The 17437-nt window shown below is 45.0% G+C and overlaps 2 protein-coding genes across 5 annotated transcripts in view; one reads left to right on the top strand and one right to left on the bottom strand.

The window, feature by feature from the left end:
* The window catches only part of TRAF5 (TNF receptor associated factor 5), a 42815-nt gene extending 40721 nt beyond the window's left edge, over window positions 1–2094 (top strand). For all 4 annotated transcript variants that reach the window (XM_075863279.1, XM_075863277.1, XM_075863280.1 and 1 more), the window contains one exon: window positions 1438–2094. In XM_075863279.1, the coding sequence (XP_075719394.1) occupies window positions 1438–2018 (581 nt within the window). In that variant the 3' untranslated portion in view covers window positions 2019–2094. The remainder of the gene's footprint in view (window positions 1–1437) is intronic.
* Window positions 2095–3226: 1132 nt separating this feature from the next.
* On the bottom strand, window positions 3227–9399 carry MRPL57 (mitochondrial ribosomal protein L57). Its single transcript, XM_075863286.1, has 2 exons — window positions 9260–9399; window positions 3227–3588 (listed from the first exon to the last, which is right to left on the bottom strand). The coding sequence occupies exon 2, from the start codon at window positions 3573–3575 to the stop codon at window positions 3261–3263; it is 315 nt and encodes a 104-aa protein (XP_075719401.1). The 5' UTR covers window positions 3576–3588; window positions 9260–9399; the 3' UTR covers window positions 3227–3260.
* Between the last annotated feature and the right edge of the window lie 8038 nt (window positions 9400–17437).

Here is a 17437-nt window from a genome sequence, read left to right on the forward strand (position 1 = left end):
GACTGTCCAAAATAAAAACATCTGCTTTTATCCAGAAACGGCATCACACTTATCCACGGGCTGTGTCTGGTATTGTAGCATAGCCACATTTACTTGAATAAGGATGAACTGCAATACCATACTGAGCCCACTGACAGGAGAGGCGCTGTGGGGCTAAGCTGCAATGCCACAAAAAAAATTATGAAAAAAAGGGTACAGTGATGGAATACTTTACAGAGCCGCTACAGATGTAATGGCGGGTGCAAGTACGAACGAGACGGAGAACCATGTAAATAATGAAAAGGCTGCGGCCCCTTCAAAAGGCTAATGTTCATCTAATATTGATGATCTATCCTAAGGATGGGCCATCAATTTTATAAACCCAGATAACCCCTTTAATACGATCTTAACTTTAGACAGCTTAGAACTAGACTAGATGCTCCAAATTTATCACAGTATCTCATTCTGGATGATAAATTTGGTGCATCTTTAGTCACTTTTTGTCTAACTATATGCACTCTTAGTTGGCTTATTTTTTACCAACTTTTTTGCACCAAAATTTCGGCTCATTTTGAGCCACGTCCATTTTCCTGCTAAACCACTTCCCCTCGTCTAGCAAGGTGCAAAAATTGTCTAAAACAGTTAAAAAACATGGCACCCCATCTTCAATATTGAAGTTGCCCCATTGTGCTAGAAAGCAAGGAAATCGGGGAGCAAAAAGGCGCATGGTGCGAACACACATGGCATTGCGTAGAGGCGTAGTTATGTTCAGACCTACCTTCTTAAAGGGGATTTCCACCAAAAATAAAGGCCACATATCGAAAGGAGCAGTAGCCAAATTCTGGTAATTCATTCTATAAGTTAAAGAGATATTGGGATTTCTTTGTTTTGTAGTGACGGACATTTTTTTGCAAGTGACAACAGGAAGCGCATTCTTTACCAAGTGACCGTCTCATGAAACAGTTGCTTAAAAGCGAATTCAAAGAGGACAACCAATATGGCTGCACTTCCTGTTGTCAGTTTTGCAAAAATGGCCGCTGCAATGAAACAGAAAAATTTCAATATCATAATTGTGAAACTTTGGCTGGAGATCTAATTTCTAGAACCACAAGTGGTCCAAGTGTTGCGGCTACGTGACCAATTTTATCTTTTGGGTAGAAATTTTCATTAATTCTAATTTTCCAATATCTATGTGTAGGTAGTTCTCTAATATAAGTTCGAAAAACATGGCGGCTTTCTTCCAAAAACAGCATTACGCTTGTCCATCGGTTGTGTCTGGTATGGCTGCTGAGCTCCAGTGAAGTGAATGGGGTTTAGCTGCAATACCACTGTGAACCTGTGGACAGGCGTGGCGCTGTATCTGGAAGAAAGCAGACACATTCTCCTAATTCTGGACAACCCTTTTAAAGGTGGTCATCATAGTCCACTGCCTCTTACATTTTTATCTTTTTTTTTTAGATATTCTTGAAGGACAATCTAGCCAACACAACGTTCAGATAAATATCCATAAGTCCCAACTGAGCAGCAATGAGGAGCGTTTTAGGATTCTGGAAGGAACCTGTTATAATGGGAAGCTCATCTGGAAAATCACAGACTATGAACGAAAGAAGAAGGAGGCATTTGAAGGTCGTGTGGTCTCCATCGACAGTCAACATTTCTACACCAGTCGCTGCGGTTACCGCCTGTGCGCTCGGGCCTACCTGAACGGTGACGGCACAGGGAAAGCCTCATATTTATCTTTGTATTTCGTGGTCATGAAAGGAGAGTTTGACTCACTGCTGACCTGGCCCTTCAAGCAAAAGGTCATCTTAATGATGATTGACCAAAGTGGAAAAAAGAACCACATCTCGGAGGTCTTCAAGGCTGACCCTCAAAGCAGCAGCTTCAAAAGACCTGAAGGGGAGATGAACATTGCCTCTGGGTGTCCCCGCTTCGTCTCGCACGCCCAGCTGGAGAATCCCAGGAACGCCTGCTACATTAAAGACGACACAATATTTATAAAAGTCTATGTGGACCTTACAGACCTCGAGGAGCTATGAAGCGGCTGGAACTTTTTTGAGTTTTTTTTTATAGTTAGGATTTCCATTTTAGGGGGGGGGGGGCGTAATATGTAAATTAAATGGATTACCATGTGTAAATTGGTCTTGAAATTATTTTAACAAATTGCTGTGGACATTTGACTAGAACAACGATGTCCTACTGGGGGATCCGTGGGACCTGGTCCTAGGAGGCTTGTTTAAAGAGCATCTTACACCTAACAAGGTTCCGTAGGCCCCATGCACACGAACTTGTTTTTCTGCTTTGAATAATCCCTACTTCTTAGAAGGGTCCCTTGACAATATGGTGATCACAAAGTGGGACCCCCAGCTGTAATCTGTGGGGAAACCTGGCAGTAAGTGTTTAATTTCCCTGCAGCGCCACCTCAGGGGAAATTAAATATTACATAGTGGCCATTCATATCAATGGACTGTCTGTTATACAGGACAGGTCATCCAGAGAGACGCTCTTTGTAACCAGTCTCTACCATTTCCTAATGTATGAAAATGGGGTTTCTAAACTGGACAGCCCCTTTAATTAGATAATGGGGCCCACAGATCACTTCCCCCCACATTGACCAAAATATTCAGTGTCATGCAAATGAGGGCATGTGACTCATTAGCAGCCCTTACTGGCCCCATGTAATAGATCCTTCCACCCGCCCACACTTATTAAGCAGGCAAAAGGAGACTTCTTGGTCGTACATTATGTAACCCACTTCTTTTTATGTGGCAGCACCGACTAACAAGACATATTTAATAAATGAGCCCCAATGTCTTTAAGAGGAAAAAAAACAACTTATTGCCCATCGCAACCAATCACAGTGCAGCTGTCATTTTCCAGCAGTTTAAAACTGAAAGCTCTGATTGGTTGCTATGGGCAACAATGCCAGTTTTTCTGTTATGTCCATATAAATGGCCCAATAACATGGCTGCTTATCCAGCTCCATCACAATGGTGATGCCGTCAGTCTGACTGGATAAATCACCATGTTTTCAGGGCTTCCACTGCCGCAATATAGCTGGGACCATTGTGAGCTATTCTTAAACATTGGGTATATTGAAAATGTCTGTGCTGAAATACTAGGTGCTGCTGTTGATCTTTGTACCATTTGATTGGCTACCGATTGCTCCAGCCCAACCCCTTTCACTCACCCTTTGGGCAGTTTTGAGGAATAAATATTATTGGTGCTCAAAATAAGACACTGAATATGAACGGAAATACATTTAATAGGTTTCGAAGAGATCAAGACTGAGTCCATTTCTTGGTGACATTTAGGTGATTTAGATGATCTTGCAGGTATTTGTGCTCCGGGAAGTGCGCCCGCTTCATGGCCTTCTGCTCCTCGCGCGCTCTGTATTTACGTTCTGCCGCGTGACGGAATTCCTGCTCTTTGGTCATGTAGGGCCGGCTTATCCAGTATTCAGTCTCGGCCTCGATCTCCAGTCTCTTAATCATGGACTGTTTCATGGTCCACGAGACCACCCGGGGCCTCCGGTATTTCCCTATCCACTGGCGGCCAGGAATGCCCTTTCTCAGGAGGATGTTGGTCAGGAACATTTTTGATTCGTTTCTAAAAATAAAACCAATAACGTGATTAAATATGAAGCGCAATATACGAGCGCGAAGTGTGTGCCAACTGACTATACATACGTGAGGCCGCACATCCATGCGGCAGCCCCTGCCCGTGTGCCCTAGATATAGGTATATGGACATCATAGCTCAGAACCCCCCTCTACTAGCCAGAACTGAAGGACTCCTCATCTGATTTCTATAAGTGCCTTGTAATGGTACATGTCTATAGGTGCTTGACGGCAGTGATTATATAAACAAAGCTTATTCATTGGATAATTCTTCACAATTGTTCAAGTTTCTGCTTGATGTCAGTGAACGGAACCATTGTTGTTTACATATAGAGAATGAAAATCCATCCTGAACTGGTCCTGCTCACACAAATGCACGGCTCGTTACAAAAGAGAGGGCTCGGATACATAATAGGCTTGCTTCATACGGCCATGTTCGATCGGTGAGATATGGACCATATGTCGTCTGTATTTCGCAGACCGAACACAGTTCAGGGAGCCGGACTCCTGGCATCATAGTCCATGACACAGAGTCCCTGCCTCCGAGCGGGAATACTGGAAACATGATTACAGTAGGGGACACCTAGCATCATACATAACTATGTGTGATTCCAGCCGTAAAGAAGATTCCAGGATACGCAATTTCCTTAGGCTAGTCCAACAATGTGTGATTGAGGATCAGTGGGGGTTCCAAGCGTCGGACCCCCACCTATCAGATGCCGATGGACTATCCTAAGGAAAGGCCATCAATGAATATTCCTGGAAACTTCTTTAATAGGCAAATTAGCCTCTGGATGTAAGTAATGAATGTTCACAATCACTGACAGCAAACAGAGATCTTGCAAGCTTTTTTTATTTGGGGGGGGGGGGGTTGTTTTTTAAACTATGATTAAATCACATTTACAGAAAAAGGTGTTGAGTTTCACTTACATTTCCACAAAAGCGGAGGAGCATAAAAAAATGCAAATTACGACTTTTGGGCCCTTTTGCAATTTGTTTACGAAAGAAAAATGGCGTTGAAAGGTTGATAAAACACCCCCGTCTGTGTTGTTATTGGAGGGCATGAAAGGGAACATTTAGAGAACACTAAAGGGACCCCCCCCCCCCCATGTCATTCTCCAACGCACAGCCCTGCCCCGAGCATAAGATAGTATCAGTGTTGCCCTGAGTGTTCCTCTAAAAGGAGTTGTCTCACATGAGGATAACCCCATTTTAAATGAAAGCCGCTGATCTCTAAGGGTCTGGCCTTTCTAACCCCTGGTGATCAGCAGTTATCAAAGAAGGAAGCCGCGTCTGCCCATAAACATCCCCTGCAGCGGCCGCCATTTAATGCATGGAAGGCCATGTCAACCAGTGCTGGAGCCACTCACCTTTCTAGCTCATAGAGGGGGGTCCCAAGCAGGAGGCCCCCCTCTATGATGTCTATTTGCCATAATAGGGCTTATGGACAGGGGCAGCCTTCTAGAGACAACCTCTTTCAGGTAAAAGCTGCATGCAAGGATAAAAACTCTGTAGAAAATGATGCGGTTCACATGTGATACGTGGCTGCTGTGTTGCAGCGAAGCTGTTCTAAAACGTTGCTTGAGTTGCGGCACCACGCTGCCATAACTGGACCCAGTCCCAGCGTGTGTTCACGTTTGTCAGTAGTGGTCCGGCAGCACGCTATATAAACTGGAAAAACAGATCTAGGTCACATGCTGACATAAACTTCCCCCACTGACACAATACAGGCCCCTGTATCCTGCAGACGGTGCCAGGAAGGCAACCACCAGGAATCCAATTTCCCCTCCATTGTCCATGATGAGACTAAAGGCCCTATTACACCGATTTTGGCCGGAGCAGCGAGCGCCGATCAACGAGACATTTCGTTGATCGGCGCTCGCTTGCTCCTGTCACACGGATGGATGGGAATGAGCGATAGTTACGCCGATCACTCGTCCTCATACATTATTATCATGTCGGCAGCGCGTCTCCGTTTACACAGGGAGAAGTGCTGCCGACAATGATAATATTTAACTTTTTTAAAACGATACGATCAGCAGATAATTGAGTGTTTGCTCGTTCATCTGCTGATCGTTCCCGTTTACACAGGGCAATTATCTGCAACGAGCGTTATACGAATGCTTGTCTGCCCGATAATTGCCCAGTGTAAAACCCCCTTTACTCTCACTCGTAAAGGCAGCAATTCTGAGAAATGGTGTATATAAGGGAATTGCTAATAGTACAACTCCCTAACATGTGCCGGGTATGTCAGTGTACATAATAGGCAAGAATAGCACAAGCTTATATGAAGGTTTGTTTTCTGAGGTCCGTCCTGAGAGAAGCTCACAAATATAAATTCAACATATAATTTTACAAACAGGGAATTTGTAATACCTCGTAGGGCTGTGGGGACTGCGATTCCGTTAGCAGAGCCTGGCTGTAAGGCCCTGTGCACACGGAGTATTTTGGCAAGCTTTTTGGAGCGGAAACTGCCCCGCAAAACTCGTCAAAAACCGGCCGAAAATGGCTCCCATTGATTTCAATGGGAGGCGGGGGCGGTTTTCTCCCGCGACCGGTAAAACCGGCCTCGCGGGAGAAAGAAGGGACATGCCCTATCTTCGCCTCTGACCTCCCATTGACATCAATGGGAGGCAGAGAGTGCGTATTTCGCTGAGTTTTTGCAGCGAAAATCGTGGCAAACGACATGCAGGAAGGACAAAATCTGCCTCAAAATCCCAAACTGAATTTTGATCCTTCAATAACCCCTTTAGGCCACGTTCACACGTACCAGGCGTGCCGCAAATTTTTCATCCGGATTTGCGAATACAGTAGCAGCAAAGTGGATGAGATTTAACTCAACGCCGAAGGACGGATATATCCGTCCTCAGCAGCTGCTAGTTCGCGCAGGAGGGATATATCCGTCCTGTGATGGCGCGGGTACTGCCAGTGTACCCACGCGATCAGCGGCAGGAGCACGGCTGTTATACACAGCCTGGCTCCTGTTGCAACTGCCGGAATCGAAGCGCGCTCCGATTCCGGCAGTTTAACCCATTAAATGCCGCTGTCAATAGTGACAGCGGCATCTAATGTGTTTGACAGAGGGAGGGAGCTCCCTCTGTCACCCCATCGGCACCCCCGCGAAGAAATCGCGGGTCGCCGTCGGGCTTCCATGACAGCCAGGGGTCTAACAAAGACCCCCAGGTCTGTCTTCAGCATCTGCCTGTTAGGCGATGCCGGAGGCATGACCTAATAGGTTGCCTGTCAGTTTTACACTGACAGGCAATAATGCTTTGGCATACGAAGTATACCAAAGCATTATATATGCGATCGGCACATCGCATAGTGAAGTCCCCTGGTGGGACTAAAAAAAAAATGTCAATCAGTTAAATAAAGTTTGTAGAAAAAAAATTATAATAATTACAGTCAAAATCAAATAAAACTACTTTTTTTGCCCAAAAAGTGGTTTTATTCAGTAAAAGTGTACACACACACACACACACACACACACACGCACACACACACACACGCACGCACGCACACACACACACACACGGTATCCCTGCGATCGTAACGACTTGCCCTATAAAATTAACACATTAATTAAACCGCCGGATAAACAGCGTCCAAAAAAAGCGCAAAAAACAACGGCAAAATTCTCTCTTATCTCCCATTCCCCCCATAAAAAATTAAATAAAAGTTAATCTATAAGTCCTCTGTAGCCCAAAATAGTACTAATGAAAACTACACCTTGGCCCGCAAAAATCAAGCCCACGTACGGCCACATCGACGGAAAAAATAAAAAAACGACGGCTCTTGGAACGCGGCGATGCAAAAACAAGTAATTTTTTTCTAAAAGGGTTTTTATTGTGCAAACGTAGAAAAAACATATAAAACCTTTACATATTTGGTATCCCCGTAATCGTGCCGACCCATAGAATAAAGTTAACATGTTATTTACGCTGCATAGTAAACGGCGTAATTTTATAACGTGAAAATCAATGCTGGAATAGCTGCTTATTTTCAATTCTCTCCTAAAATAAAGTTAATAAAAGTTAATCAATACATTATAAGCATCTAAAAATGGTCCAATTACAAAATACAACTCGTCCCGCAAAAAACAAGCCCTTATACGGCTATGTCGACCGAATAAAAAAAAAGTTACGACTCTTGGAATGTGACCATGAAAAAACAAAAAATAATCCTTGGTCATTAACGCGCAAAATGGCCCGTCATTAAGAAATCTCACTTACATGCTACAGAAAGTTTCAGCCAAGAAATGTATCTGCGGTGTGGGGGAATTGTGGCCCCATTCATTCCTATGGGGCCATGCACACGACTGTGGTCTCCACGGTCCGTGCATGGCCCGGGAGCCCAGACCGCAGAAAGAACGGACATGTCTTATTACGGCCGTGTTCTGCAGTCTGGGCTCATAGAAAATAATGGACGTTTTGCGGGCGGCTTGCAGGTGACACGAAAGTCACGGCCGTGCACATGGCTACTGTCGTGTACATGAGGCCCAAGTGTTGCAGATTTTGCTGTAGATTACTTGTCGCGGCAACGCTTCCCTGGTCCACGGCGGTCTCTGTACACCCGGCCTCCAGCAATGATGCGTCGTGTTGACAAAAGAGCGCTGCAGCGGTCACATGTGACGACACTATAGTGCTTTGTTTTCTAACACGCTCGCCGCAGGGAAATCTGCACGATTTGGTGTGGTTTTACCGCTGCGGTTTTCCCTGTGGTTGTCTGCGGATTTTCTGCAGCAAATCCACTACATGCGAACGTAGCCTCGTGTAAAATACTTTTACACGAAATACTTTTTTTTACGGCATTCACCCTGCGGGATAAATAATGCGTTGTTTCTAGAGTACGGATCATTAATGTTTTATGTGCTTTTTTTTAGGTTTCTTTCTTTTTTTTTTTTTTTCAAGATTTTTTAGTTTTAAACCCGACTAGGGAACTTTGACATGTGATCGCTTCAATAGTACACTTCTGGATTGCAGTATATTATGCCTGCCAGTGTTACACTGCCATGCATCCGATTAGACATACTCAGATGACAGCCGCATTCACTTCTCAGAGGTGCCGAGGGGGGGACAGAGGGAGGAGCTTTCCTCTAAGCGCTTAGATGACACAGTTGCTATTTACCCAGGAATCTGAGAAGTTCAACGGCTAGGATCGGAGTGATCTCAGATCCCAGACGTTGCGGCAGAGCGTCAGGTTTAATATACAACGGACACACGCTGAGGATGGTGCGGGCACAGCTCCTGATCCCGCATCATCTCCATGCCGTTTATTTACAACGTGTAGCGCCAATGGGTGGTCCCATTAGTGCAACCCCTATCTATACATGACCTATTAGAACAAGTGCACCTCATGAAGGTGGGTCCCCTGCTCAAGACCCCCCTCTATGAGACCGATTGGAGAGCAGATAACTAGCAGCCGCTCTGTATCTGAACGGTCCACATGTATTATTACACCTCCCCTGCAAAATGCTTGGCTGACCATAATATTGTGATTGCTATTTACACAGTTCTCTTATATATTTACAGGAGCTCCCCTTTAAGACAGTCATGTGACACAATAACGCCCCCTCCCTTCATACATACATTATACGCTGTATGGGGACAGACTACTTATGACAGCGTGCCTGCAGACCATATAGCATTATGTATCACTTACCAGCATAGGATATATATTATATACTGTCAGTATTGCATTCAACCTCCAAGACCTGACAGTCAGAACTGGCGCAACGTCTCAGCAGACTACACATGCATGTCTATTGCCCTTCAACATCCGGAAAACAGCAACAAACCGGAAATGCATAATTCGCCATATTTAATTGGGGCAAGATGATCTTATACAACGAAAAATCAATTATGTACGTCTCTTCAAATTCTCTTAAACCGTCAAAGATTGAAAAGCGTTCACATATATGTATTTAATGTGTATATATATATATATGCCCGTCTAGTGAAATAATTAGTCCAACCACTGCCAGAACTAAAAATGGCGTCCGCAGCAAAAAACGATCACCGTCGGTACCGCTCAGCCGGAAGTGACGTAGGTAGAAAAAAAACAGCATGGCGGAGAAGGAGAGCTGGACTGAGCGGTGATATTTGGATTTTATTTCCTGGGTCTGCTAGACAGGTCAGTCCGTGATTATTATGGGAACGATAAGACAGGTTTATACCACCAGAGGCTTTTTAGCTGAGGGGGAGACCACAAATCCCAGCAATCCTTGTTAATGGAAAATAAACATCAACTTTGCCAAACTTTATTGGCAGTACAAACGTAATAACACTGTATGTAACGAAATAAAAAATTTCAGTAAAATCCAGTGTATGCTACCCAATAGAAGCGGTAACAGCGCAGTCCCAGGCTGCCGTATGGTTGTGCCTTAGATGTAACGGGGGTCGTTTATTTCATGTCTGCGTTCGTGTTTTGTCATATCGCTGACGCGTTAAATGAAGCGCGTCCTAATTGTTAAATTTTGGGTGAATTTTTTTTCTCCTTTTACGACACTTTTTGACAAGGGATGTGGTTTTAAGATCCATATTTTTTTGTCACGTGTAGAAAGCGTTTTAACGACGATCTTTAGGACAGAACTTTGTCGTCGTAGTTCCGCCTTTTTGGATTGGTCACATAAGTCTGGATTGCAGAGAAAAGTCGCCCATGGTGGTGCAATTCCAAACGATTTTCTGCTGTGTTCACAAATAAATAAAAAAATAAAATAAAAAAATGCTTTTCGGACATCGGTGGCGGAGACCACTTCTGCGCGCTGGGTGGTACGGTTGCCGTGGCAATTGTACGATGCCCAGAGAGTATCATGTTCTACTCTGATTTTTATTACCCATGCAGGATATTCTCCGGGTGCCACTTTACCGCCCAGCGTACGGGAGCGTCTCTCCAAGTCATTACAGACGGGAGCGCACAACTGGAGGGGCTCTTTAATACTAAAAATTAAACCCATCTGTTTATTTTCTAGGAAGCTTTTTTTTTATTTTATTAATTTGTGTACACGGCGTCCTAAAAGTTATGTCCATTTTGCAACCAGTGTGTTTATATTGCTTTATTGCATCTAAATTGAAATAAAATATAGAGCAAGTTTGCAAATAATCTTAATAAAAAAATCTACCATTTTGTGTCTACAGCTCCTATGCAGACCCATGTGTCACCATGGTAACAGACTACAAACAAACCCTGTGTAGTCTGGTCCTGCAGTCATACTCCCTTCTATCCGTCTCCTACTTCTTTCCTACATACCAAATATAAATTAGGGGACAGAAAACGCAAGTGTTGATTCATCCTGACGCCCGAGCAGTCGCTTCTGAAAAGAACTTTCACAGACATTTCCAATTTATATTTATTAAACCTACAATAGCAGTCAAACAAATGTTATTTTTTTGTAGGCATGTCGAGCAAACGGGACAAATCAAGGATCCGCTCTTCATCGTCCTGTGAAGATCAAGGTAATCCACAGGCTGTGTTGGTAAAACGGAATATTACTTTTACAGGAACACACCGGGAAAAATTAATAGACTGTGTTATGCCTGGTGCCGGGCCTGAGGGGCGGAGCATGACACAGGGACTGAAAGTCCCCATGCCATGCACCATCCTCTCAGGTACTGCATTAAAGAGGCTCTGTCACCAGATTTTGCAACCCCTATCTGCTATTGCAGCAGATCGGCGCTGCAATGTAGATTACAGTAACGTTTTTATTTTTTAAAAACGAGCATTTTTGGCCAAGTTATGACCATTTTTGTATTTATGCAAATGAGGCTTGCAAAAGTCCAAGTGGGTGTGTTTAAAAGTAAAAGTCCAAGTGGGCGTGTATTATGTGCGTACATCGGGGCGTTTTTACTACTTTTACTAGCTGGGCGCTCTGACGAGAAGTATCATCCACTTCTCTTCAGAACGTCCAGCTTCTGGCAGTGCAGACACACAGCGTGTTCTCGAGAGATCACGCTGTGACGTCACTCACTTCCTGCCCCAGGTCCTGCATCGTGTCGGCCACATCGGCACCAGAGGCTACAGTTGATTCTGCAGCAGCATCAGCGTTTGCAGGTAAGTAGCTACGTCGACTTACCTGCAAACGCCGATGCTGCTGCAGAATCATCTGTAGCCTCTGGTGCCGGTGTGTCCTCGCTCGTCCGACACGATGCAGGACCTGTGAGTGACGACACAGCGTGATCTCTCGAGAACACGCTGTCTGCACTGTCAGAAGCTGGGCGTTCTGAAGAGAAGAGGATGTTACTTCTCGTCAGAACGCACAGCTAGTAAAAGTAGTAAAAACGCCCCGATGTACGCACATAATACACGCCCACTTGGACTTTTACTTTTAAACACACCCATTTGGACTTTTGCAAGCCTCATTTGCATAAATACAAAAATGGTCATAACTTGGCCAAAAATGCTCGTTTTTTAAAAATAAAAACGTTACTGTAATCTACATTTCAGCGCCGATCTACTGCAATAGCAGATAGGGGTTGCAAAATCTGGTGACAGAGCCTCTTTAAGCCTGTTTGGCACAGGAGAAGGTGCTGCATCTACAGGAAGAGATAAGCAGCGCCTATGTTGTGCCCATCGCTCAGGTTCTGACCTCAGAATGTGATGTTTTAAAAATATTATTTACAGACATATCAGCGATGTGTACTATACAGAATTATTACAGCCAGCGTCTACTAATGGAAACCCAGGGCAACAAGTGGACGTCTGAAAGTCCCCGCGGAAAGTCCCCAAATTTTGAAATTTCTAAAATAATTTTACTAGTAGTTTGGCTAGAGTGTTCCTTTAAGAGGGTTGTCCGGGATTTAAAAAACGAAAGTCTGCCATGTAGAAAAAAGACTGTCAGAGGACCATGGGGGCAATGGCGCTGGAGCGGCGGGGGATTTAACATGTGTTTTGCAGTTTGTTTTTTCTATAAAATTTTCTGCTGCCAGTTTGTTTTTTTAAATGGGGTTTTCCCATCTTAGACATTTATTGCATATCTACAGGATATTTCATAAATGTCTGATAGATTCGAGTCCCACCTCTGGGACCTGCACCCATCTTGAGAATGGGGGTCCCCCATCCTTGCCTGGTGAGGTGGCTCCTGGCTGCCACTTCCAGGTGGAGACTCTGTAAATAGGTGGCCGGGGTTACGGAAACAGCCGAGCTCCATGCGCTATGCAGTTTGGCAATACCCCTCTAATCCTGGACAACCACTTTAAAGGGGTTGTCCAGGCACGGACAATTGATGACCTATCCACAGGATATGATCGGTGGGGGTCTGACACCTGGACCCCGCACCGATCACCTGCTCCGACTGCCTCTGGGCGCCGGATGTTATGCAAGGTATTCAGTATTCAGAGCTGGAAGCAGATGGCTCCAACCACTGCATAGCGGCCGTGCTGCAGGCCAGCAACTCTTCTCCTAGTCACTTGAATAGGGACAGAGCTGCAGTATTTCAGGTCGGCCGCTATTCCGTGACCAGAGCCATCTGTTCCAGCATGGGCGTCCAGTGCCTGGAGGCAGCCGGAGCAGCTGATCGGTGCAGGGCCTGGGGGTCGGGCTCTCACTGATCATATACTGATGACCCATCCTGCGGATAGGTCATCCGTTGTCTGTGCCTAGACAACCCCTTTAAGGAATTTTTTGAAATTGGCCTTTATAAAACTAGGTCTATAGGGTTCCTAGCCCTTAGGATTACTAACAAGCCACGTTTTGGGAGCCACAATAATGGAAGCAGAGAAGCACTTGCCAAATCTTCATATACTTCTAGAGATTTACACCCCACAGCTGATTATACTATCCACAAGTCCAAGACTAACCCCAGATATAACCTCAAGACAAACCTGATTGATGCAACTGGTGCACTCTAGGGCCACATGGTACCTACAGCAGTGATGGTCACCTGGACACCCGTGAGCGGGACATTGGGGAAGAAGTTGCCAGGCCTTGAGTGAAGCTCATTATGTTTTGAAGGTACAAGGGGTAGAGTCCATAATGACTATGTTATGTAGTGTTAGGCTGTCCCCTCTATGTTTCTCAGGGAGAGAAAAGAAGAAAAGAAAACGCAGCCGGAGCAGATCTTCTTCTGTGTCTTCCTCCTCCTCTTCCTCGTCTTCAACATCGTCACGTTCATCTTCCTCGTCATCCTCTTCCTCACGCTCATCTTCCTCTTCCAGTAGCAGAAGCAGCTCTAGCAGTCAAGGTAGGACCGCATTGTACTTGTGAGTTAGGGTATGTGCACACACACTAATTACGTCCGTAATTGACGGACGTATTTCGGCCGCAAGTAGTGGACCGAACACAGTGCAGGGAGCCGGGCTCCTAGCATCATAGTTATGTACGATGCTAGGAGTCCCTGCCTCTCCGTGGAACTACTGTCCCGTACTGAAAACATGATTACAGTACGGGACAGTTGTCCTGCAGAGAGGCAGGGACTCCTAGCATCGTACATAAGGGCAGATTCACACGAACGTTGCGTTTTTGCGCGCGCAAACAACGCGGCGTTTTGCGAGCGCAAAAACCATTTGACAGCTGCGTGTGTCATGCGTGTCTGATGCGCGGCTGCGTGATTTTCGCGCAGCCGGCATCATAGAGATGAGGCTTGTCAACGCCCGTCACTGTCCAAGGTGCTGAAAGAGCTAAATCTTTCAGCACCCTCGACAGTGAATGCCGAACACAACAGCGAAAAACCTGTAAAAAAAAAAGATAAAGTTCCTACTTACCGAGAACTTCCCGGCCGTTGCCTTGGTGACGCGTCCTTGGTGACGCGCCTCTCTTGACATCGGGCCCCACCTCCCTGGATGACGCGGCAGTCCAAGTGACCGCTGCAGCCTGTGCTTGGCCTGTGATTGGCTGGAGCTGTCACTTGAACTGAAGTGTCATCCCGGGAGGTCGGACTGCAGGAAGGAGACAGGAGTAATCGGTAAGTTAGAACTTCGTTTTTTTTTACAGGTTCATGTATTTTGGGATCGCAAGTCACTGTCCATGGTGCTGAAACAGTTTAACTCTTTCAGCACCATGCACAGTGAATGTCTCCCGACGTCGCGGACCGGAAATTTTTTTGCCGGGTTCGGCCAAAACGAGTTTGGCCGAACCCGGTGAAGTTAGCTTCGGTTGTCGGGGTTCACTCCGTTTGGATGCTTGGAAACAGAAAAGCACGTGGTGCTTTTCTGTTTCCATTCATCCTTTTGACAGCTCGTGCGCTGTTCGCACGGAAGTGCTTCCGTGCGACCTGCCTGGTTTTCACGCACCCATTGACTTCAATGGGTGCGTGATGCGTGAAATACGCAGAGTTATTGAACCTGTCGCGTATTTTGCGCAGCGAACAAACGCTGCGCAAAATACACGGACTGTGTGTACTGCCCCATAGACTTCTATAGGGCATTGCGTGCCGCGCGAAAACCACGCGCCCTACACGCTGCCAAATCACGCTCGTGTGAATCCCCCCTAACTATGATGCTAGGAGCCCGGCTCCCTGCACTGTGTTCGGTCCGGTACTTGCGGCCGAAATACGGCCGTCAATTACGGACGTAATTAGTGTGTGTGCACATACCCTAAGGGTTATCACGTCCTATTAATACAGTGTTGTGTTGTTGTTTTTTGAAAAAATGGATTATACTATCAGAAAATATCTTTATTTAAATCAGGTTTTTATTATTTTATTAAACATTTTTCAATTTGATATTTTTCTATTTTATGTCTATTTACATCCAGAACAAATCTTGATATATTGCAGTTTCCATACTGGCCACTAGAGCAGTCATAATAAGACTGTTCACAGCTGCGTTCATTTTTCCGTTATTCTATTATGTCGTAGGAACGGCAAAACATTTTCAAAATGGAAATGCCGTATCCGTTGCATGACGAACACAAACGGCGCCCAACAGAACCCATGCCTGCTGTGCTATTTTGTCCCAGATTTTTGATGTAATCTACCACAGAGGCTCATAACGAGGCCCCGCATGCAGATCAGTTTTCTGTAGCTCACTTGTCAGCTTTGGGGCTCGTCCACACGTTGCAGAATTTCTGCGTATTTTCCGTCCGGAATTGCGGACGGATAATACGCAGCTGAATACAGGAGCAGCAAAGCGGGTGTGATTTAACAAATCTCATCCACACGCTGCGTAAAATTTCCGACCAGAAATTGACCTGCAGTGGGTATTTTTTTTTCGTGCTGCATGTCCATTCCTGCTGTGGAAAGTGACTGAATTGGTGCGATTTTCAGAGGAGATGTCACCATCCCCCGGCATTGTGAAAGACACAGCAAAATCCGCACCATTTTCTGCAGGAAATGGTGCGGTTTTTCCGCAGCGGAATGTCTGGTACTTTTTGCGGAATTGCTGCAGAAATTTTCTGCAGCAATTCCGTTACGTGTGGACAAGCCCTGCTGTATAGACTTTGATAGGTTGAGCAGAGTCATGTCATTATCATTACATCATGGGCGAGTTAATTACAGCTGTATTATACTGTATTATAGCATGTCAATTCCTGCTGCGGAAAGTGGACCGATTTCCTGCGTTTTTCAGTGGAGATATCACCATCACACAGCCCTTGAAAAAAACGCATCAAAATCCGTACTATTTTCTGCAGTAAAAAAAACGCAGGAAATGGTGCCGTTTTTCAACAGCGGATTGACTGCTACTTTAAGCGGAAATGCAGAAATATTCTGCAGCGATTCCCTTACGTGTGGACAGGCCGTAATAATCTATGTCCTTTCTATGGCAATTAAAGGATCACTCCACTTTTTTTTATTTCCTCCTCCATTTGTACATTGGTATTTCAGTGGGGTGCCGTGTGCAGACATATTTACCGATCCCCACATGGTGATGTTTTCGGGTACAGCGCCGCCCACATGATCACATTCTGACCTCGACCGGAATCGCTGTGTAGTTGAGAAAACCGGAACTCAGGCTCTCCATGTATTCCTATGAGCCCCCCCCCCCCCCATAGGGATTTCAGACGAGATCAGAATGTGATCACTTGGGCGGCGCTGGACCCGAAAACTATGTCATGCACGAATCGATAAGTATTTCTGCATACAACACCCCACTGAAACATCACTGTACAAATGGAGGGGGGAATAAAAAAAGTGTAGCGCTTCTTTAACTCCCATTAATTGCAGCTGCCATAAAGCGCACGCACCCTGCTGCACTGTCTATACAGACCATACAGAAAAAAGTTTGTCTCTAATATGACTGCCCCCAGAGAAGTTGAAAATAAATAAAATAATAATAATTAGCTGCAAAAGTTGAAAACAAACAGACTTATGTAAAACTAAAATTAAATACGTGAGACTTTCCCTTTAAATTACAGTTTTACCTCCTGGTTTTCCCACTGATTTGCTAGGTTTCAGATAGCTTATGGTAAATTAAGAAAATAATAAGTGAATCGGAAGTTCTTCAGTGCACACCTTTATTTTCTGTTATGCGTTATGACTTTTTTCTGTTAAATACGTTTATGGATTTAGAGATTTCCTTATTTATAGTTTTACCACTAGAGGGCAGATTATTCTCATTCATTTTATTCCAGTAGATTAAATGTGCTGGTTTTTGTAAATGTGGCACTACACGTCTCATAACACGTCGTTTTCATCACTATTAAATGTTTACAGATTTTCCTTTTATTACTTTTAGATTCACGGAAACATAAGTCAAAAAAGGCATCCAAGGAAAAACACAACAAAAAGGTAAAGTCTTCTCCTGCTTCTACTCTGCTTAAAGGGGTTGTCCACTACTGGACAACTGATGATCTATCCACCGGATTCACTTGAATAGGAGCAGAGCTGCAGTATTCTAGTTCGGCCGCTATTCCGTGTCCGGAGCCAACTGCTTCCTGCATGGATGTCCGGTGCCCGGAGGCAGCCGG

This window comes from Rhinoderma darwinii, chromosome 4, assembly GCF_050947455.1.
Source record: "Rhinoderma darwinii isolate aRhiDar2 chromosome 4, aRhiDar2.hap1, whole genome shotgun sequence".
NCBI lineage: Eukaryota > Metazoa > Chordata > Amphibia > Anura > Rhinodermatidae > Rhinoderma > Rhinoderma darwinii.

What these genes read in the sequence shown, in the direction of transcription:
- MRPL57 (XM_075863286.1), bottom strand. Translation starts at nt 3,575, where the DNA reads ATGTTCCTGACCAACATCCTCCTGAGAAAGGGCATTCCTGGCCGCCAG.